At 37.2% G+C, this 24,558-nt stretch overlaps 1 protein-coding gene across 1 annotated transcript in view; it reads right to left on the bottom strand.

The window, feature by feature from the left end:
* The window catches only part of csmd3 (CUB and Sushi multiple domains 3), a 657,789-nt gene that overhangs the window by 48,192 nt on the left and 585,039 nt on the right, over positions 1–24,558 (bottom strand). The window contains exons 55-59 of the mRNA XM_018094906.2: positions 24,008–24,181; positions 18,401–18,586; positions 14,861–15,034; positions 4,272–4,454; positions 411–587 (exon numbers count right to left, since the gene is read on the bottom strand). Of these exons, the coding sequence (XP_017950395.2) occupies positions 411–587; positions 4,272–4,454; positions 14,861–15,034; positions 18,401–18,586; positions 24,008–24,181 (894 nt within the window). The remainder of the gene's footprint in view (positions 1–410; positions 588–4,271; positions 4,455–14,860; positions 15,035–18,400; positions 18,587–24,007; positions 24,182–24,558) is intronic.

The following is a 24,558-nucleotide window of genomic DNA, read 5'->3' on the forward strand; positions in this document are numbered from 1 at the left end:
ATCCGAGTAATGCAGATTCTACTAATAGTCTAGCACTGAAATGGTAATACACACCTTATTAAATAATAATTATGGCACTTTGTACAAAAGCCTCAATTATTGCTTTCTGGATATATAGGGAAGCCTCAGGATACCCATTTAGGAGGACTTAATGGAGGCAAAGGAGCATTTCACTCTATATTAAATATATTCTCTATGAGCTAGTCATTTAACACACTTCTAGAATTCCCTATCACTCCCAACACACACCTTTTATAATTACCATTGCTTCATTTTGTTAATTAATGTTGATTGTATAACACATATAATAGCTGATAATAACACATTGGTCTTCTATAAATATATCACACTACACATGATGTAGTCTTAAAAATGCTATAAAAGAGCTTATTAATGCATTAGAAACTCACTTGTACAGTTAGGCAGAGCGCCAGACCACGTGCCATTGGCTGTGCATTGTCGGATGTTAGTGCCGGAGAGTATATACCCATCCAAGCAAGAATATATAACTGTACTGGAAAATGTTGTATCATCAATTCGAAAAACTCTTCCATTAGCTGTTGTCCCTGGGTTTCCACACTGTACAGCTATATTAAAAAAAAAAAAAAAGTTTTAGGATATGAATAAACAGATTTTTTTTGTATCGGACCCCTTATCTTCACATTTTAAATAGTGATTTCCTTTTTCTCTGTAATAATTAAACCCATCCCAATGATTCCAACTGAGATAGTCTAGTCAAATGTCAGTACATTTAGTATAATTGTCTAACATGCTCATCGTGTTTACTGAGGGATGTCCCGTTGACCCACCCATTAGGTCAGAAGGTACCATTTATTAGTCATATGTTCAAAAGCAAATATCTTACTGGTCAATATAGGTTCCTAGACCCAGTACAGATTTGGTGATTACCAAAAATGAGAGAATCTCTGGACAATTTTGAATAAGGGGATTCAGAAGAAAAGGGGTGGCCATTCAATTACAAAAAATCCCTTTTATCTGCACATCCATAGCTGCATTGAAATTCTGATATGGCTTCAAAGTTTTTATGCTGAATTGTGTCTGTCACCTATTGAAGAGACACAGAATATGTAACGTTTCATATTTTTTATGTCAGCAATAAATCGTCACCGCCACTTAAGAGAAAGTCTATCTAATTGCAGCACAAAGGTTAATTTCTCATAGTTCTCCAATTAATTTAATTCATTAGGAAACGCTTTCTTTACTCTGTACTTGGCTACAGAGAAAACATAATATAATTCAACCCTGCTTTTCCCAGTAGCAGCAGGGATATCTCAGCTTCTCTGTCATTATTCATACATGCCACTGAATCCCTTTTCTTTTGATCTGAACCTTCTAGCCCAGGAACTCAGATGAAGACACAACGCACTAAATTATGTTTGCTGCTCTGCCTCTACATTTTCCAACTGATTGAATCTATTGATTGGAAATTGATTCAAGCAAGGCCAAAGGTTTTTTTTTTTTTGTTCCCCACCTTTGGAGCATTAATACTCAGCTGTATGAAATGGATCACTTAGTGAAACATAAGCAACGCTGTCACTTATATCAGTTGGATTGATATGTGCAAACCTGTTATTTCACCATGACACATAATGGCACATCTTCCCTATACTGTGCATGAGGCTTATTGATTTGAGAAGTAACAGAACAGAGACATGTCAATGTTTTTTTTTCCATTCCACCAAACAGTACAAGAATAGGAACAGTATTATTATTTCTGTAATGTGCTATGCAATGGAATGTCACATGTCATATGGACAAGGTAAGAAAAAGGACATTTCTTCATCTGATCTGCTAGATTGCTTATATGAAAGAGAAACTCAATAACAATAAAGCTTAAAAAAAAGTATTTTGGCCCTCTGGATTGGGGCTAAGCAGACTTGTCAGAAGATGACCACATCTATGGTCCAATACAGTTATTTCCAAGCATTACAAAAGATATCTGTCCAATCCCTATCACTATATTAGTGGTTGTAGTTTTGGCCCGGTAGTCAGGAGTAGCTGAGTTGGCCGTGTGTATAGTCACACTAATCAAAACACCATTCTCCCCCAGCATGTCTATTCAAGGAAAACACACAATACAAGGCAGACATCTAAGTCTGAATCCAGACTCAATGCTGTCTTCTCTGTTCCCAAAATGTTGCCAACCTAGAAAAAGTATCTGCCACTGGAAGAAATTCAAGTAAAAAAGAGCTGGATGTTAGTACAGGTATAGGACCCGTTATCCAGAATGCTCGGGACCAAGGGTATTCTGGATAAGGGGTCTTTCCGTAATTTGGATCTCCATACCTTAAGTCTACTAAAAAATCAATAAAACATTAATTAAACCCAATAGGATTGTTTTGCCACTAATAAGGGGTAATTATATCATAGTTAGGATCAATTACAAGGTACTGTTTTTTTTATTATAGAGAAAAAGGAAATCAGTTTTAAAATTCTGAAATATTTGATTAAAATGGAGTCTATGAGAGACGGGTTTCCGGATAAGGGATCCCATACCTGTATACTCATTGTAATCATTGCAGCAATCAAAATGCCCCGTGGAACATGGGTCTTGAATTCACTTGAATTCCACCCAAGTAATCATCTGGCGAATAATATAATACCATAATAAATAATATAGATCTATGCCAGTTCTAGGTGGGAGCCAACATAATCCCTATGGTTAAATAAACGTCATCATTAACACAGTTTAGTAGCATTCCAGCATTCGATGCCGCACCTGTGAGTCATGGGTAATCTTTCTTACTTAGGAAATGTACATTTATTTCAATATCCATACCCAGCCAGTACTATATGCCTTTACATTTCTTATGTATTGCAACAGCCCCAAATGAAAAACAGTGACGCTTGGAACCAGTTAGAGAGAACAGATGCAAAGCATTATATGTACATAGCTCAGCTTTGGTTTTGTTATTTGTGCTAAATGTGTGAATATATTCTCAGTATTCTTAATGATTATGCTAAGCTGTGTTTCATAAAACGCCCTGCTGTTATGCAGAACAATTACAAGTTATAATTATGGTTTTCATTAAGTAAAAAAATAACTGTTACCACGATGGCCATATTATATAAGGCTTGGCTGTTACTGGAGTGCTGGTGTTGCTCAAAGCAATGCATTTTCATTCTACATATTACTAGCACGGCTCTGTTCAACATGTGGGGTTGATGTGTCAAAACATAGCCATTATTACTAAGGGGTTACAATAGTTGTGTGAATGTGAGAGGGTACTGTAAGCTTCACTGGGGCAAGGCCAAGAGGTGACTGATGAACAATCTTTGTAACAACAATAAGCAGATTTATTATGCTGAGTAAAAAACAGTGATAAAATTGGCTACACATTGTGTAAAAAAGCGGCATAAAATCTGTGTTTTTTTTTATACATGTTTTTTTCTTCCGCTGGAACTCACGCGAAATACTGCTGGAAAATCTGGCGTTCAAACCGCAAACTTCTCCATTTGTTCAGCTTATAGTAAAAAAAATCAACCTTTCTTTTGGTTATCACTTCCATAGTAACATCAGTATTTGGATTCGCCCATTTTTTTTATCTTCCTTTTAGGCGGAGTAAAGTTTCTCAGTTCATAACAGCGGGCAACCCACAGGAAGATAGGATGCATTAAAAATATCTTGAAAAGCCATATCTTACAGATGGACAACTCTGTGTTGTCTGGGAGTCAATAAAGGTATCAGCTCAGTGGATGACATGTTCTACCATCTTTTTATAAAACAACGGCATTACATGTCACAAACTTGGACATGGAGAATCTCTGCTATGATTAAAAAATACACAACAGATGGAGTCAAATTTATCTCTCCTAAATTGTGGAAAGATGACAGTAAAGGAAATGATTTGGCCTAATGTGTAACTGCATTGGACATTTATAAGGTACATGCACTTTTTCTCCTACTTATGGAATCAACCCAATCTGGGTCCATTCATTTGCAAATGTGATTTCGGGACTACATTTTAAAATAATCTATATTCATTATTTGGCCCCTAAAAGCCCTACTTAGATTGTAAGCTCTATGGGGCAGGGACCTCCTTCCTACTGTGTCTCATACCACATGGCACTTACTCCCTGTGTATTTATACTTATTTATTATATTTATTATAACACTTGTCCTCCCTGTGTGTAATTTTGTATTCTGTAAGACTGTACAGAGCTGCGTACCCTTGTGGTGCTTTATAAATAAAGTTATACATACATACAAAAAAGTGTAATCATTTTTAAATGATCCTACTGATTTTTACCTTTACATTCTGGTTGCTTTCCATTCCATGTGCCATTGCTAAGGCAGGTTCTCTCTTCAGATCCACGAAGAATATACCCGATTTCACAGCTAAATCTTAATTTGCTCCTTGTTCTAAATTCAGTGCCTTCTCTTGAACCATGAGTTGGTATTCCTGGTTCTCCACATGAACCGGCAGTATCACCTAAAAACAAAACCAAAAAACATTATTATATTGATTTATTTGTAACAGCTAGCTATATATCCTTGCTTGACAGATCTGTACAATTATGTTATCTGTTATTGCCACATTGGCCACAGTAAGCATTCTGCTTGCTTCATGATAATCATTGCCCGTAATCTATCTCCAGCAAACAGAAATGTGCTCTGATATGTCTTAAATATGGTAGCAACCATGGAAAACAGCTGCACCAGTTTTTCCACATTTCTTCCTTGCAATTACAATCCCTATATTTACTCTTCTTCCTATTTTGAAAAATCTGCTTGTGATTATGACTTTCCTTGCACTATGCCCAGAATAATATCGTAATAGGCTTAGCAGCTGCAGACTGGCATTTCTTGCTACAATCAAATGTATTATCTATAATTATTCCTAGGTTTTTGTGTGTGTTTTTTGTAAACCAACATATACCCAGTATGTACTGTATCTACATTGAGTATCACCTTCTTCTTTGATGCCAACTGAAAAAGAACACATGCTGTATGGATTCTAGTCAAAGATTCAACTCACATAAGGTAGCTCATCATGGATGAATTTTGCCTACTGACAGCTAAAAAATGTACACTAAATGAATGTTTAATTGTACATCAAAATATTAAGGAGTTGAATATCAAAAAAGGGATTAGCTACATTGAATAAAACATTAAATAATAGCTTGAAGACCAGATCAGAAAAGCTTTTGCTTTTTTTTTTATAGCATGCTATAAAACCTGCACCATTAAATAAATTATTAAATAGATAGCTCCTTTTTTTCATAACATTCTGTTAATATATACATTTTAGCTTCAAAAACCAGACCTGACGATCAGGTTGGTTTAATACTGTATGTTCTGAGACATGGGTTTTGCATCTTTCCAATACTTTGATACTATAGACATCCTGAATATCTGACACATAAGGGACTTTTGGTATGTAAGTTTAAAAGAACAGATCTTCCTTTCACAAGTCTCCCCTGGGTGACAGGTCAAAAAAGGAAACCTTGTCATGTAACAATCATATTAGAATTAATAGATTTTTGGTACAGGTATAGGACCCATTATCCAGAATGCTCGGGACCAAGGGTATTCCGGATAAGGGGTCTTTCCGTAATTCTGATCTCCATACCTTAAGTCTACTAAAGAATCGATAAAACATTATTTAAACCCAATAGGATTGTTTTGCATCCCATACAGATTATTTAAATCTTAGTTGGGATCAAGTACAGGTACTGTTTTATTATTACAGAGAAAAGGGAATCATTTAACCATGAAATAAACCCAATAGGGCTGTTCTGCCCCCAATAAGGGGTAATTATATCTTAGTTGGGATCAAGTACAGGTACTGTTTTATTATTACAGAGAAAAGGGAATCATTTAACCATTAAATAAACCCAATAGGGCTGTTCTGCCCCCGATAGGGGGAAATTATATCTTAGTTGGGATCAAGTACAGGTACTGTTTTATTATTACAGAGAAAAGGGAATCATTTAACCATGAAATAAACCCAATAGGATTGTTCTGCCCCCAATAAGGGGTGAATATAGCTTAGTTGGGATCAATTACAAGGTACTGTTTTATTACTACAGAGAAAAAAGAAATCAGTTGTAAATTTTCGAATTATTTGACTAAAATGGAGTGTATAGGAGACGGGCATTCCATAATTCAGAGCTTTCTGGATAATAGGTTTCCAGATAAGGGATCCCATACCTGTACAATCATAATCAAATTGAATAACTAAATGTGTGTATCTAATACAAAAATTTGTCCCCCCAAAAATTAAAAAAAAAAAAGTTGCAGTGACGGTAAAATAGATGAGATCTCATCAAAATGGGCATGGCTGTGTCAAAATGGGAGTAGTCACATCAAAATAGTCGTGGTTATGTCAAAACAGGAACATTTTTCACAGTTTCGTGACCTTTTTTGTAATTTTGCTAATTTTTCTGTACAGAAGAAACTGGACAGATTTGCTCATCACTATTATAATTTTTTTCCTCATTGATACACATTTCTGTCAAAAAGGGTGTTGGAATAATAACGAACTCTGGTGGATCTTGCAGAGAACCCAAACAGCTTCAGGCACAATCCATCAACAAACAGCAGTAAAGATATATCAATTCTAAATTAGTCACACAATAGATATAGGAAGTCGGTAAAAATAGTTGAAAGTCACTTTTAGAAGAAATAGAATCAATATTGTGTGATCTGTGTTATGCCGGATGCTGTATTAATTACAGTAGCTCACTGATAGTTTCTGTTGTTAGGCACGCTTAGCTTCTGTATTTGATTTAGTATTTGGGTTTCTCTTTCTTGACATTTTTTAGCTTAGGTCATTTATTGACATTTTTTTAACAATGTCTCCGATGGGAAGGTACCAATAGTTAAAGCTGAAAGTCAATAGACTGGCCTTGTTGTAAGGGCTTTAAAGATTTACCTTTCATAAGTCTCCTCTGGGCAACAGGTCAAACAAGCAAAAACTTGTCACGTAACAGTCATATTAGAATTAATGGGTATAAAATAAAATGGATATAAATATGATCAAAAAGTTTTCTGTAATTCCTGAGTCAAATTCATTTGTATTTATCTGCAACCCACTACTGCAGCAGTAATATCCAGCACACATAAATAAAACATGACTCACAGGAAATGCTTTGAATTACAGTGTAATAGGTATATACTGTTTAAAGATAGTAAATGGTGTGCATGGGTAACTGTAAAATGCAATGAGGAAAAAGAAGTCTCAGCTTCTCACATATGTAACGGCTTTTGCCCATAAATCATATAAATGAAAAACGCGGAACAAAACCATCAGTATTATTCTGGCTGTGGAAATATCAATGCAACTGCTGAACACTGTGTTTTGCACATTGGTTACTGCGATAACATGTTTGAGATACCGTAGAAGATACATGAGGACGAGATATGTATTTTTATTTTTTATCAATACACTGAATGGTCCTGTTGATTTCCAGGGAAGTGCATATAGCATGTTACTGTTACGTTGTACATTATTATTTACATTCAGCAGTCCAGTGCAGCTTATATCTTATGTTTCAGCAGGCTAGTGCCGTTTTCTTGTTATTACTGAATATTCCTTAAGAGCTCTTGAAGATTGCAATCAGTGTTCTAAACTGCTGAACCGACAAAAACGTAATATACATTAAAATCATTAAGGCAAAAGGTTCTCTACATTTACTGTATTTCTATGGATGGAAGTATTGAAGCGCATACAGGACTCTAGTGGGTTAAGAAAAGACATGAGAAAATCCTTAGCATTTTTGTTCCCAAAAATATTTCATGTTGGGTCATGAGAATCAGCTAAGCCTGTAGATAGTCTTACACACCCTGAACATAATCTATTGTTCATATAAAAATTAACAAATAAAGCTAACTAAATAAAACTGTATAGACACACTTTAATCACGGGTAAAAACTATCAACAAATCAAATAATAAGAATTAATAACTGCCAGATTAAGGTGACCAGATCACTTAAAAATTCATGGATACATCTAATATATACATGTTGCAGGGCATTTAAATTACACTGCAATCACTTCAGCCCTGCTAGTTGTGTATTTTCATGTGATATGGTCACTCTTTACCAGATCATAGGAACCAAACACATTGTTATCCATTATTTTTCTATCATTTATATAAATTGGGGACATCTCCTCTACCGAAATTGCATTATTTGTACTACATATATCCCCTCCATCTTCCAGCACAATCACATTTTCCTAAACAGCAGCTTTCACCTGACATACAGTGTAAAATTCATGCAATGAAAAATGCAAGTTTACATAGGCAGAACTTCCTTTTAACTCCTGCTTGGATTGAGCACTGTAATAGTTAAACTGAGCTCAGAAGGGGTTACTAGAGAAAACATGTTTTTCTATCAGAGTGCACAGCTAAAGGAGAGTTTCTATGCCAACCACCATTTCATTGGCTACTAGACTGGAGGGTGTGTTTAGTAATCTTGGCAGAGAAAAGCTGAGCATGCTCAGTAGCCAACAGCCAAAGTCAATACCTAAGAGAGGGGACTGAGTGAGTTAGAGGAGGAGAAGGAATCTCAAGTGATTAGGGGGTTGCTGCAGCTTTACTATTAACCTGTAAACAACCGGAGTGGCAGGTATTTAAAGATTTCAAAGAGGCTTTTTTGTATTGGGGAATAACACTGAGAGAACACTGAGAACACTGAGCTGCGGGGGGTGTGCATAAGGTGTACTATTCATCAGGGTTGGACTGGGCCACCAGGCTACCGGGAAAATACTCGGTGGGCCCCAGCAGCCCAGACCTGACCCTATTGCTGCTTTCACTGGCCTCTGGCCTCCCCTGATGCGTTTCACATACGCATTCAGGGGAGGACATCGGACAGGGGCCCCTGTGGGGGGGGGGTTTAGGGGTGTGTGGTGGGGGCCTCGGCCAGAGGAGGAACCTTGGGTGGTGCAGAGCCCCGGTGGGCCCTGCACCCCCCAGTCCGATACTGCTATTCATTTATATAACAATACATAATAGTTAACAATAATAATAGTTTGTATCAGTAGAGACATGAAAATTTTTCTTTAGAGATATCTATCTAGACTGGGACCACCCCCATACCCTCCCCACAACATAGTCATAGCCAATATAAGATTAAGAGACACCTGCAAAATTAGCAGGGAGTGACTGGTTTAAAATAAGACTGGTTGCATTGCTTTATTGTAGGACAGTCATTTCAATACAAGGGTCATACTTTATGTACTACTGCAGGTTGCCAAGGGTTGATGATGGGGACTTTAGTTAAAAACCTACTGGAAGGCAACCATCTTAACATTAACAATTGCTGATTATGTAGTCATTAGTCTCTTGTTTGGGCTGTAGGCTAATCACATGGAACCATTCTTCTTTGTACAAAACAATGCAAGAACCTGAGCTCTCAAATGAATGTAACACCACAAAGAAATGGATGTATTGCTCAACCCTCCAGAGCTTCTCGACCACTATCATGTGCAGCGTTAAAATGAGAAATCAAAAATCTTAAATGGGGTCACAGTGCGGGTTAATTACAGCATTAAGGAAGGCATCTGCTTGGTAGTTGTAGCTGTTGGAATTGCTAAATGACATAATGATTCTTTCAAAGCTGTCCTTTCTAAATGGTTTAGCCTCCTTAACTATAGAGTGGATTATCTGTTGATGTAATGAGGACTGGTTATGGTATTTATCAGTAGCTCTATAATTAAGCTCATTACAGGATATTTTTCCTAAAACTCTACAGGTTCATGAGTAAGAGAACACACATTGAAAGATTATTCCATCGATCTCGGTTTAGCCCTATTCAAGTCAGAATGAACACACCGAGTGTTGGAGAAGTATTATGTTTCCAATGAACTGAAGGCTTTTCTTATGTCAAGCTTTAGTTCTTTATGAGCTGCTGTACTAGTTCTAGAATTAATTATTTTGGTTGTTTTATTAGTTCAGTGTTTACAAATGTAAAACCGAATTGCTGGCTTTTTTTATGTTCTGCTTCAAAGATTTAGTTACAGTACCAGAAATACTGCATGAGAAGAAAATGTAAAATACTACAGTTATTATATATTAGTCTAGGTGGCCTTGCGATAGATACATTTAATAAAAAAAAATATAGTTATAAAAAATATAGTCTTCTCCGTCTTTGGCACAACATTTTGCAATTCCTCATATTCAGTCATGCTACACTTATATGCCCATATCCTAACTCACCAAATTATTAGGGAGGAAATCAAGCAAGCTTTACATTGCATAAGCCAAAATAGCCCTATTAGCCAAAACTCAATCATTTCTGGTTTATTTTAGTAAGATTTTAAAGTCCATTTAAAATGTAGTCATTACATGTATTCATCATTCATGAAAGGAACTTGCATCTAAACATATTGTATGTTTGGCACATTTTTTTATACCATGATGCTCACCCAATTTGTTCTAAAGAATTGCATGCGATTGCATGTTTTAATTCAGGGCTCCCCAACCTTTCTTACTCATGAGCCACAGTCAAATGTAAAAAGACTTGGAGAGCAACACAAGCACCATAAAAGTTCATGGAGGAGCCAAATAAGGGCTGTGATTGGCTATTAGGGGCCTCTATGCACCCTATCAGCTTACAGGGGCTTTATTTGGTAGGAAATCTTGTTTTTATTCAACCAAAACTTGCCCCCAAGTCAGGAATTCAAAAATAACTCCCTGGTTTGGGGGCAGTGAGAGCAACATCCAAGGGGTTGGGGAGCAACATGTTGCCCCTGAGCCACTGGTTGGGGATCACTGTATTAATGCATGAAAAACCCTGGTGTTACAGTCACCTTGCATGTGTGGGTAATTACAGGGTTCCCACAGCGAGCTACATTCGTAGGCGTCTAAAGAGTTACAGTATGTGCAGACGTCATTTTCACCAACTTAACTAGTTAACTACTTTAGATACATGAGTGTATACTGTACATAGGTCTGTATATGTATGTGTGTGTGTATATATATACAGTGGAGGAAATAATTATTTGACCCCTCACTGATTTTGTAAGTTTGTCCAATGACAAAGAAATGAAAAGTCTCAGAACAGTATCATTTCAATGGTAGGTTTATTTTAACAGTGGCAGATAGCACATCAAAAGGAAAATCGAAAAAATAACTTTAAATAAAAGATAGCAACTGATTTGCATTTCATTGAGTGAAATAAGTTTTTGAACCCCTACCAACCATTAAGAGTTCTGGCTCCCACAGAGTGGTTAGACACTTCTACTCAATTAGTCAACCTCATTAAGGACACCTGTCTTAACTAGTCACCTGTATAAAAGACACCTGTCCACAGAATCAATCAATCAAGCAGACTCCAAACTCTCCAACATGGGAAAGACCAAAGAGCTGTCCAAGGATGTCAGAGACAAAATTGTAGACCTGCACAAGGCTGGAATGGGCTACAAAACCATTAGCAAGAAGCTGGGAGAGAAGGTGACAACTGTTGGTGCAATTGTTCGAAAATGGAAGGAGCACAAAATGACCATCAATCGACCTCGCTCTGGGGCTCCACGCAAGATCTCACCTCGTGGGGTGTCAATGATTCTGAGAAAGGTGAAAAAGCATCCTAGAACTACACGGGAGGAGTTAGTTAATGACCTCAAATTAGCAGGGACCACAGTCACCAAGAAAACCATTGGAAACACATTACACCGCAATGGATTAAAATCCTGCAGGGCTCGCAAGGTCCCCCTGCTCAAGAAGGCACATGTGCAGGCCCGTCTGAAGTTTGCCAATGAACACCTGAATGATTCTGTGAGTGACTGGGAGAAGGTGCTGTGGTCTGATGAGACCAAAATAGAGCTCTTTGGCATTAACTCAACTCGCTGTGTTTGGAGGAAGAAAAATGCTGCCTATGACCCCCAAAACACCGTCCCCACCGTCAAGCATGGGGGTGGAAACATTTTGCTTTGGGGGTGTTTTTCTGCTAAGGGCACAGGACAACTTATTCGCATTAACGGGAAAATGGACGGAGCCATGTATCGTGAAATCCTGAACGACAACCTCCTTCCCTCTGCCAGGAAACTGAAAATGGGTCGTGGATGGGTGTTCCAGCACGACAATGACCCAAAACATACAGCAAAGGCAACAAAGGAGTGGCTCAAGAAGAAGCACATTAAGGTCATGGAGTGGCCTAGTCAGTCTCCGGACCTTAATCCAATAGAAAACCTATGGAGGGAGCTCAAGCTCAGAGTTGCACAGAGACAGCCTCGAAACCTTAGGGATTTAGAGATGATCTGCAAAGAGGAGTGGGACCAACATTCCTCCTAAAATGTGCGCAAACTTGGTCATCAATTACAAGAAACGTTTGGCCTCTGTGCTTGCAAACAAGGGTTTTTCCACTAAGTATTAAGTCTTTTTTTGTTAGAGGGTTCAAAAACTTATTTCACTCAATGAAATGCAAATCAGTTGCTATCTTTTATTTAAAGTTATTTTTTCGATTTTCCTTTTGATGTGCTATCTGCCACTGTTAAAATAAACCTACCATTGAAATGATACTGTTCTGAGACTTTTCATTTCTTTGTCATTGGACAAACTTACAAAATCAGTGAGGGGTCAAATAATTATTTCCTCCACTGTATATATATATATATATATATATATATATATATATATATATATATATATATATATATGTGCAGTGGTCTTTGGTCCTTGGACCTGGACTTTTCTTCTTTGTTTCAACACAAATTATCTGTGAAACTATGTAATGCTAGGCACTGGAAATGATGCAATTGCTACTCATTGCCCACATCATGTACTTCAATCACTTCAGTTGCTACAATGACTTCACTTCTGAGTGTGAATGCACCCCAATTTGTCAAAATATGAAATAGCAATTGTGTTTTTTGTAACACATCAGAATAAATCACACAGAGCAAATTCAAGCATGGCTGCAGTGATACTGGAAATGTGGGAAAAAATTTTGTTTGCTGAATTGTCCAACACTACACTTTGCAAAGTCGGCCTTAAATGCCAAGATATGTTTAAGCAGATTCCATGATTTTGACTGCATTGTCCAACCATCTATCTGGGTATGTATGGCACCCAGGGGACTGAAACATTTTCTGGTTATGCCCCTATTCCTTCTACATGGGCCATTAGCAGATGTGGAAGTAAGACAAGCTGCAGATCCTACTCATGAACAGATCTGCTCTTTGGGCCTAATCCATATGGATGGCCAAATTACATAATATCATCCGATCAGCTCCAGATAAAGGGGCCCACAACATGTCATGTATATACAGCACAGAAGCCTGAAGAACCTATCATTTTATAATCTTTTTTATGTCATTATTTATACTATTAAATGCAATTGCACTGAGAGCAAATCCATGCATGGCTGCAATAATACTAGAATCACAGGAAAGAATGTTACATGGTGAATTGTCTAACACTGCACTCGCATTCATACATTTTTATGCCCAGATATGGTTAAGCAGATTCTATTGTACAACCATCTGGGCATGTATGCCACCTATTGGACTAAAAATGTTTCTGGCTAAGCAATTTTTTTCCCTCTACATAGACCATTAGTAGATGTAGAAGTAAGGCAAGCTGCAGATCCTACTCATGAACAGACAGCCAAATTGTTTAATATACAGCACAGAAGTCTAAATAACCTATTCTTTTAGATTTTGTATTTTTACATCATTATTTATAGCATCAAAAGAACAGTTTAATATCTAGTTAAGGGTTTAGAAAGTACACATTTTACATAACATTTCTGTCTCATTAAAGAAGAATACTCTCCAGATTGCTTTGTTTTTAAGTTAAGGCTTATGCAAGCCTTCTGACATTTTTCATGGCAATTAGGATACTGGCAGGGCACAATAGATGCTTTGTATTGTTTGCGAGAGGTTACCACTTCATCATTTCATTTATAATGATAAACACACATATGCACATAACTACAGTTCCCTGTAACCTACTGATGATATTCAGGGAAATAAGTTACATTTCTGAACAGTTATGGGCTCATTTCAGAATGCAGTGCAATGTTCAAAGAGCAAATTTACGATTTACAATGCAGTTGCAAATTGCACGATGCATCAATATGGATAGAAACTGGTGACTGTTTTGGTATGTCATGTACAAGTTGCAGTACCTGTATATAGTTGTTGCAATTGAAGTGAACAACTACAAATACGCTGGTGATATTAATGTCTGATTCACTTGGCACAAGTCAATTGCAGCTACCGACACAATCACTAAGGGAACCCACTGCACAATGGTGTGCACACTAAAGGTGCCCATACACGTAAAGATCCGCTCGCCTGGCAAGGTCGCCAAGTGAGCGGATCTTCTCCGAATATCCCCACCTACGGGTGGGCGATATCAGTAGAATTTAAGCTAATTTGGTCATTTGGCCCTGGGGCGAATTATAACGACTGTAATGAGAGCAGTCGGTTCGGGGACCACATCAACGACATCAACGAGCCGAAGCGGTCCCCAATCCGACTGAATTTTTTAACCTGCCCGATCGTTATCTGGCTGATTTCAGGCTAGATAACGGTTGGGCAGGCCCATCGTAGCTGCCCCTACACAAGCCGATAAGCTGCCGAAACAGTCTAAGGGACCGATATTGGCAGCTACATTAAGCTCGTGTCTGGCCACCTTAAGTTATGGAATGAAGCAAGTATGGATGCAAGTAGCTGAAGAGCTTCAATTTATGTTCAATTTTGCATCCATTGGAGCATTTAAAATTAGCCCTCCAGAGTGTAAAAATTACCTTGCAAATAAAATCATTAATTCCACACCACATTTTTGAATCTGTTGAGCCAAAACATTCTGTTTATATTCATGGAGTGTCATGTCCTTCAATTTACAATTGAACATGCAGACTTTTTTTTTTCCCCTTTTCTTTGTTTACCTGAGCAGTGAGGTAAAGACCCGCTCCAATGCCCATTTAACTGACAGGTCCTTGTCGAATGGCCTATTAGGGTTCGCCTTCCAGTGCAGGAATAATGAACAGTAGATCCAAATGTAAACTTTTCTCCAGAAATAATTGCGTTCGGTGGGACACCGGGATGGCCACAGTCAATCACTGAAGAACAGAGATGACAAGTTTAATTCCACCATCTGCTATCCTTCAATTTTTACTTTGAATTTCTTTACAGGGAGCGTTTTGCTACAGCTCCATTTAGTGAGTCTGTGTTTGAGGAGTGTTTTACTCGCACAATTTTCTGTAAGAGTGTGATGCCATGCAAATATATGATAATAGTTTGCACAATTATGTACATGCTCCGACATAACCCATTTTAAAGACTGTAGAAAGTCTAAAGGAAGACAGTTACTAAATTATTCATATCCTTTACTACCGTTCACATACAAGTCCATACTCATGGTGACTGTGTTTATTTGCAATAGTTGTATGCAAGAGACACTTTATTGCTGGACTAACCTAAAGCACCAGGAAATCTGCATTTATTGCTTACAAACATATGCTTTTTTCTGTGAAGTTTATTTAGTAAAGTAGTGAACTTCTTTGCCTATTCTTTGCATAATATCAGTTCTCATATATACAATATAGGCTCTATGTAGGCTCAATAAAGTTTTCCCAAAGGGACAGATTTTCTTTAATATGTCACATATAACACTACAGGGCATACAGTGCTCTTTGAGGTTTTACTGTGATTATCAAGTTGGAAGAATATGCACCTCTATGGGTCCGTGCCTTGGCATATTGATGCTCAAGCATACACACTGATTTCCTGATGAGTGCTTGTGTCAATGGGCTTTAGCACATGCATATTGATGTTGTGGGTATTGACACATAAACATTGGGGCCAATTATCTTAAATATGTTACAACATTGGCAACTCTTTAATTTGCCTGGCTGTCTTGGTTTGTTCCAGAAGCCTAGCCTTGTTCCAGTTTTGTGTTTCTGTTATGACCAGGCCTGTTCTGACTGACCTTATTTCTCCATGCTTGACCTCATCCTGATTACCCATTTTGAACCTGTGCTGTCTGCCTCTGACTTGTTTTACACTGACTCAAACTTGTCATTTAATACCATGCTTTCCGTTATATTTACCAGCTACTCTTCTTCACTGTAATTATGTACGGGATCAGAGGACCTTTCCCTCTGTTTTTCTGTCTTTGATATCATCCAGCCTGGTTACAGACTGGAAAGAAATACTATTGGCTGGGAACCCCAGTGCACCTCTGGGAAAAGAGGACCCAGGGAGTGCCAAATCCACGGGTTGGACCTTCGGGTTATAAAGGGAACCCTGCTGCAGAGCCAGCCAGATCAAGAGAAGCAGAAAGAAGTAAAAAAGCTACCAGCAACACTTAGGGCTGCGGTGTGCTCATCTTGGGACAGCTTTGAGCTCCAACCCTACAGAGAGAGTTTGTCCTGTTCAGTTGCTGTGGATGTCTATTGCCATCCTTGTGTGTCCCCTGTATGAGGACAGGTGTTTCTTATGATCCTGCTGCATGGGAGCAACTGCCTGATCCAAATGGAAAGGTACTTTGGGGCAGGTAGTGCTACCTAAGGTGTATATATATAGGTTTTTTGGTGTTGTACAGTACATGGATGCCTAGTGTGTACCACTGGAGTTCCATTTCAAAACAAAATTGTCAAAAAACCACCAAAAGTAAAAATTATATAAAAACATATTAGTGTGAGATAACATAAAATGTGTTTTTTTGGCACAGAAGTCCACACTAAAACATGAGATTAATGGATCTTTAATGCATTAGACAAGAGTACAAAAAGCTTGCAATTTGATTTTCCTTTCTGTTCTGGGTTTGGTTAAAGGGTCAGTGTCTTCAAAGAAGTCCTAAGAACACATAGAATGTTTCTCAAAAATTGTAGGATCTTACTGTGCACTTCATAAAGAAGTTCTGAAAAGGTTTCATTTGAAAATACATTAATGCATTCATAAAGAACACAAGGGTCACCTTTCAGAAATATATCATTATTTTAAAAACAGGTTATTTCTGAAACTCTAATGGAAATGTGAGACCTTCGATGACAGGTTTTTGAGGTTATTACAGTCCAGGGGTTTGAATGATAAGAATGTCATGGATGCATGACTGGAGTGAATTAAGGCACTCATTTAATCCAAACTGGATTCCTAAGGAATTGCAAATCAAAAGCTATTATTGGCAATAAATTCTATTGATCTTGCAGCTTTATTGTGTATTCAAGATCAGGGTTGTCCATTTCTCAAGCACAAGGAAATTAACAGCCCATTTGTTGGTGTTAACTCAACCAAATCAATTCATTTTACATAAATTACATTTAAATCTATGCCACACATTTCTGCTGCAATTTGATACCACTTTTATATTACACGTAAGGGACACATTATCCAGAATGCTCAGGGCCTGTGGTTTTCCCGATAAGGGGTCTTTCTGTAATTCGGATCTTCTACCTTAAGTCTACAAAAAATTATTTAAACAGTAATTAAACCCAATAGGATTGTTTTGACTCCAATAAGGGGTAATTATATCTTAGTTGGGATCAAGTACAGGTACTGTTTTATTATTACAGAGAAAAGGGAATCATTTAACCATTAAATAAACCCAATAGGGCTGTTCTGCCCCAATAAGGGGTAATTATATCTTAGTTGGGATCAAGTACAGGTACTGTTTTATTATTGCAGAGAAAAGGGAATCATTTAACCATGAAATAAACCCAATAGGGCTGTTCTGCCCCCAATAAGGGGTAATTATATCTTAGTTGGGATCAAGTACAGGTACTGTTTTATAATTACAGAGAAAAGGGAATCATTTAACCATTAAATAAACCCAATAGGGCTGTTCTGCCCCCAATAAGGGGTAATTATATCTTAGTTGGGATCAAGTACAGGTACTGTTTTATTATTACAGAGAAAAGGGAATCATTTAACCATTAAATAAACCCAATAGGACTGTTCTGCCCCCAATAAGGGGTAATTATATCTTAGTCGCGACCAAGTACAGGTACTGTTTTATTATTACAGAGAAAAAGGAAACCATTTTCAAAAATGTGAATTATTTGATTAAAATGGAGTCTATTCTGTAATTCAGAACTTTCTTGATAATGGGTTTCTGGATAAGGGGTCCGATACCTGTATTTGGATAGCAGTACAAGGGTGATTTGGGTATTTTTTGACCAAAGAATTGCCTATTTTCTTACAATAAATACACTGTTTAATTCATGCATATCATATCATGAACTTCCTCAATTACAAATTAAATCAGAACTGATTAACTCATCTCTATGTTTGAAAACAGGAAAAGATCAGTAAAGATAATGGAATCACTGAAACCAGCACATTTATTAAAATTCCAGACCCATTATTTCAAAACTTAAAAAAAAAATACAATATCACCATTTGTTCAAATTTGAATTGGTAAAACAGATACATGAATCACACACCAACTGAGAATTTCAAATAGATTTCAACTATTAATAACTTACTGATGCATTCTGGAAGGGACTTGTCCCAGTATCCATTGGGTTGACAAACAAGTACAGGAGACCCAAACAAAAAATATCCTGGGCTGCAGTCGTAAAAGACCACAGTCCCATAAGTAAAGTTGCCATGTTCTATTTTACTTTCTCTGATAGAGTTTTCTGGAAGTCCTGGATCGGTGCAGTTGACCACTAAAGGGAGAAGGGAGGGAGAACAATAGAATTGTTAAACTTCATATCTAAATCATAATTTGACAACATCACTGCAATCTTTGGAAACTACTAAAATCCTTCTAAATTTATTTTGGAGCTACATTATGCACTGTAACATGTATACTGATTGCAAGTAACCATTAGTACCATCATTGAAGACACAGCCAGGGTCGGACTGGGCTGCCGGGACACCGGGGAAAAAACTCGTTGGGCCCCAGTGGCCCAGACCCGATGCCTGTTGTCTCTCCCCGGGTGCCGGTGTTCTCCCCTGATGCGTTTAACTTATGTGCTCTCAGGAGGGGACATTGGGAGGGGGCCCCTGCGAGGGGTTAGGGGGGGGCACGTCGGGGGATGGAGCGTGGCGGGGGGCACCTTGGGGGAAGTGGGGCTCCGGTGGGCCCTGCACCCCCCAGTTCGACCCTGGACACAGCAGTCTTCTCATAACTACCAAGACCAATCTGTAGCACCTTCTGTTTTCATATAATAAAACAATGTAAATGTTTTCTATTTACCTTCAACAAATACCATATTTTTAAATCTCTGATGTGCATTTAGGTGCCCATAGCACAAATAAATTTTGCTACAACAAGACACTAGGAAATACTAAGAGAAGACAGAAAATACTACCATTGTTTATATTAACACCATTTTCTCCATTCCCCAGGTGACCAGACCAGAGCTGGTTTTCTGCGAGAAATGTAAGTGACCATGAATTTTCACCCTGTGCCAGAGGCTTTGAAGTCAAATGGAAAAAGTATTGCAAGTCAGATGGAGACAGCTGGAATGGAGGGAAATGAATTGCTGGAGTACAAAAAAAGGAAATATGATTTTCTCTTTATTTCATAGAATACATCGGGAAGGCTTGATCGTGCTGTTCTTTGGTGTCTGGGGTTAGCATCTGCCTTTGAAAAGGATGTCATTTTCTTGCTTTGCATGGGGTGTGTAATGCTGTATATGCAAGAAGGATTAGAAATACATGTGATCTTATTTCACTATCTTTAGAAAGATCAAATATTGCTTTGAGGGGGATTTACAACTTTTGCCATAGTTATAAAGGCGCACCATTGTATCTACTTTGCCTGCCGGCATAGAATGTGAAATGTGGCTGATGCTGGCAGAAACAGTATTGCAGATTTACAGCCCCATTCTATGCTGTAAATATTTTGGAGATGTCACTTTAGGAATGCAACTATGACATTGGCTGAAGCATATTAAATCATACTTATGATACACAGCACTGCAAGAAACAAAATATTTAGATGACCCCATCTGCCCTTTTAAACCCATCCCCCAAATGTAACAATATTTTTTATATTGCTTCCAAAAGTTACAGTTATACAGAGACCAAATTTAACAAAACCCAATAAATCAGTACAGGTATCGGACCCTTTATCTGGAAACTCAGTATCTAGAATTACAGAAAGGCCATCTCCTATAGACTCCATTTTAATAAAAAAATTCAAATTTTTTAAAAATGATTTCCTTTTTCTCTGTAATAATAAAACAGTACTTGATCCCAACTAAGATATAATTACCCCTTATTGGGGCAAAACAATCCTATTGGGTTTATTTCATGGTTAAATGATTCCCTTTTCTCTGTAATAATAAACAGTACCTGTACTTGATCCCAACTAAGATATAATTACCCCTTATTGGGGCAGAACAGCCCTATTGGGTTTATTTCATGGTTAAATGATTCCCTTTTCTCTGTAATAATAAAACAGTACCTGTACTTGATCCCAACTAAGATATAATTACCCCTTATTGGGGGCAGAACAGCCCTATTGGGTTTATTTAATGGTTAAATGATTCCCTTTTCTCTGTAATAATAAAACAGTACCTGTACTTGATCCCAACTAAGATAGAATTACCCCTTATTGGGGGCAGAACAGCCCTATTGGGTTTATTTAATGGTTAAATGATTCCCTTTTCTCTGTAATAATAAAACAGTACCTGTACTTGATCCCAACTAAGATATAATTACCCCTTATCGGGGCAGAACAGTCCTATTGGGTTTATTTCATGGTTAAATGATTCCTTTTTCTCTGTAATAATAAAACAGTACCTGTACTTGATCCTAAATAAGACATAATTGATTCTTATTAAGAGCAAAAACAATCCTGTTGGATTTAATTACTGTGTAAATATTTTTTTTAGCAGACTTAAGGTAGGAAATCTGAATTACGGAAAGACCCCTTTTCTGGAAAACCCCAGGTCCCGAGCATTCTGAATAACGGGTCCCATACCTGTATTTAGCTTTTGATAGTGATAAGTGCAAGTATCTACTCAGTCTATATACATTGCTATATTAAGGAAGATGTGTCTGTTCTATCAAAAAATCTAAAGCACCACAGACCAGCACTATAAATATATATATAATTAGCAATAAAACAGTCAATGTCTACAGTCAATTGTTTCATTGTACATCAGCCAAAATGCAGCGCATAATGCTTTCTAATCTAATGCCCTATAAACAACAGTATATCCTTTGGTTTACTCCCTTCCCTCTGAGCACTTAAGGGAAAGGAGATTTGTAGTCTGAAGATCAATTGGCCTGTCTTGTTGCCTCAAGAGGCACCTAGAAGGATACATTTATTTATTTATTTTTTTATATTCTTCATTCAATTGTAAGACGAGTCCTATAGTGGAGGAGGACTGAATTCACAATCAGGATGTTTGGCATATATGTATCTCTGATCACTCAGAAATGACATTTTATTGCCTTTCCTCAAAGGAAAAAACGTTAATTTATTGCTAACCTCTACTTGACACAGACACATTTGCAAGGTTATTTAGAAATCCTATTCTGCTCTATTTCCCTAATTGCTTTAGAGATTTATAGAATACTGATTGATAATATTTTACCGGTGTCCGGGGAAATGCACTGGGAAAAGCTATAAACACTTTGTCAAAGAGGTTTAAACTAACTAAGAGAAACTTTGTGGCTTCTCCTAAACTTTAAGCTTTAAACATTTTTATTTTGGAATTGGTAAATAGGGACATTTATTGATAGGCTTTTAGACTTTGCAATGAAACATTCTGCTAACAGTTCATTATTTTTAATGTTACCAAGGGATTATTAGTAGTGATGAGCAAATTTTTTCATCAGGCATGGATGCGTGGTGAGTTCGTTTTTGCCAAACTGCAGCGAAAATTCACCTCCACCAAAAAATGCACCAAGAAAAAAATGTTCATAAATAAAGTCACGCAGTAGGAGTAAGAAAAAAACATACATTAGGGCTGATTCACTAAAGTGCGTTTTAACGTGCGCAATTTATAGCGTGCATTAAAAATTTTATCGAGTCTAAATTTTCGCATCTTAACACACGATTCACTATAAGCATATTTGCGTTATTTTACGCGCGATACTGCATGCGTTATTTAACTCGCGAAGACTATTTTCGTGCGCTATTTGACGGTTCATGTGCTAAACAACGAACGCGTATAGTCGCCGCATATAAGTTGTAGCTTATAAATAGTGCATACAAATTGTCGCCACATATAAATAGTAGCATATAAATGGTAGCATATAAATAGTAGCTGCTTATAAATAGTAGCCGCTAGTGATGAGCGAATCTGTTCTGCTTATCTTTGGTGAAAAATTTGCGAATCTTTTGAAAGATCCACAAAACGGCGAAAAATTCGCAAAACGGCAAAAATGTTGTGCGGCCAAAAAAATTGTTTCCCGTGACTATTATTTTTTTACGCCTGTGGCAATTTGTGGACGTGCAGCGAATTTTTCTGCAACAAATTTTTTCATGCGTTTTGCCATTGGCGGATTTTTTGCGGATTGTTTTGCGAAATAGTGCGTCTATTTTAACGCAAAAAAAGTGTGATAAAATTTATCACACTTTAGTTAATCAACCCTATTGACTTTTATGACTGGAGTGAGAAAAAAAGTTGCGCTCACATTTTTACGCTTTCCAAGGTTACTTAAGTTTACCACTCTAAAATTCATCAAGACTAATTCAGGTGGCAAAAAAATGACAGTACAAAGTATATTGCCATTTGTGTGTGAGCCTTATCCTGTCAGGATCAAGTCATTTATAAACCAACAATAACGAGACATAGCTATATAGTGCTATACTTTTTCTGGATATAAATACATTGACTGAAGAACTCCAAATGAGATGTCCTTTGAGACAAAATGCACCAATACTAGAGATTAGTGATAAGTGAATCCATTTTGTCTCGCCATAAAAACGACAAGAAAATTCGAGAAACAGAGAAAAATCTGCAAAACGTGTTTGTCAGAAGTCTTTTTTGTTGCCTGCGTCTTTTTTTTGTCCCTGCATCAAAAAAAGTTGTGTGCGACAAAAAATGATGCAGGTGACAAAAAAGTTGCAAAAAAGTTGCACGGAAGTTTAGCACAACAATTTGCCAATGGCGAAATGCGGAAATGTGCTTCGAATCCATGCCTGGCGAAAAAAATTGTTAATCATTACTAGAGATAGAGGAGCTGGGCACGACTATGTTTTTCTTCTATGAGTCAAATTACACATTGCAATAATATAAATTGAACATGTTTCACAAATATGACAGTGGTAAACAATGCTGAACGAAAGACAGAATTTCAATAAAATGTCAACGCCTGTCCTGTTTGATTAACATATCCAGTGATTAAATTATAGCATATATATATAGCATAAAGAAATCTTTTTAAGTTAATGTACAGTAATACAAGGTTCCACGTTTTCTACATGTCTAGTTACCCATAACAACCAAACATCAGGTAACATCTACTTAGTTTCTATGAGTTACTCAAACACAAAAAAACGGTGTCATTATCCAGATTACGTTTCTGTAAAATCCATGTTATTGTGCCACATTAGAATATAGAAATATAAAATGTGGTTAGTCCCTGAAGAAGAACACATTTAGGGGCAGATTTATCAAATCACAAGTTCGAATCCCAAATGGGAAAAATTCAGATTGGAAACGAAAATTTCTGAAGATCGCAAATATCACAAAAATGCTTACAAAAAAATCATATTAGTCACAATAATATCATATTGGCGATCTGAAAGTCACAAAATTTTCGTACTGTACAATTGTAAACAGCGGTAAAACCTTTCCGATTTTTTTGTGAAAGCGCACGAAAAAGTCATGCGGACGCACTGAAAAATTTGCCGAAAATACGCTCGGAGCATTTGAATGAACGCTCCGAGCGTTCGCGCTTTTGTAAATGTGCCCCTTAGTGTTTGAAACGTTGGATAAATAAAGATTTTTTGTTCTTTTTTAAGTCCCTGTGTGTGCAGCATACTGTTCTTCATTTACATAAATTTTTGGCCAGCACCTGGGGCAGTAGATTGTTTGTAGAGAGTGCTCCTTTTGTTTCTTTTAAATATAAAATAATATATTATTTTACATGCAAGAAGTTGTTAGTACTAGAAGTCTTACCTTTACAAATAGGTGGAGGGTGGCTCCATTGCCTGTTGGCCTGACACTGGGCTCTAGTTGGCCCTTGCATGATGTAACCCGTATTACAAGAAAAAGTCACCACATCATTGTAGTTGAAACCATTGCCACTTGTTCTTCCATAGATTGGGCTTCCAGGATGTCCACAGCTGACAGCTAGCATGTTGGGGAAAAGAAGAATATAGTATAGGAATTAGCTAACAAATTAACCAATAAAATATAGATGCTGATAAATTAGATTTTATTTGTTTATACACATTTGTAAATGACTCATTGTAAAACAATTTGAAGTTTCAACGAGAAATAATAGAGAATGAGAATAATAGAAATATTATTTTCCCCTAACATACACAGTATGACTGGGTATCAGTTGAGCCATCTTTAGAAAGTCTAATCCTTTTCAAAACAGATACGCCTAGCAAAGAAGAACTTCTAAGGGTTGATCTAAACTAACATACATCTAAGATTTTTATACCTTGAGTAGAAGTAGAGTGGGGCTTCCATGACATAACTCATATTTCCATTTGTTTGAT

This window comes from Xenopus tropicalis, chromosome 6 (genome assembly GCF_000004195.4).
Source record: "Xenopus tropicalis strain Nigerian chromosome 6, UCB_Xtro_10.0, whole genome shotgun sequence".
Taxonomy (NCBI): Eukaryota; Metazoa; Chordata; class Amphibia; order Anura; family Pipidae; genus Xenopus; species Xenopus tropicalis.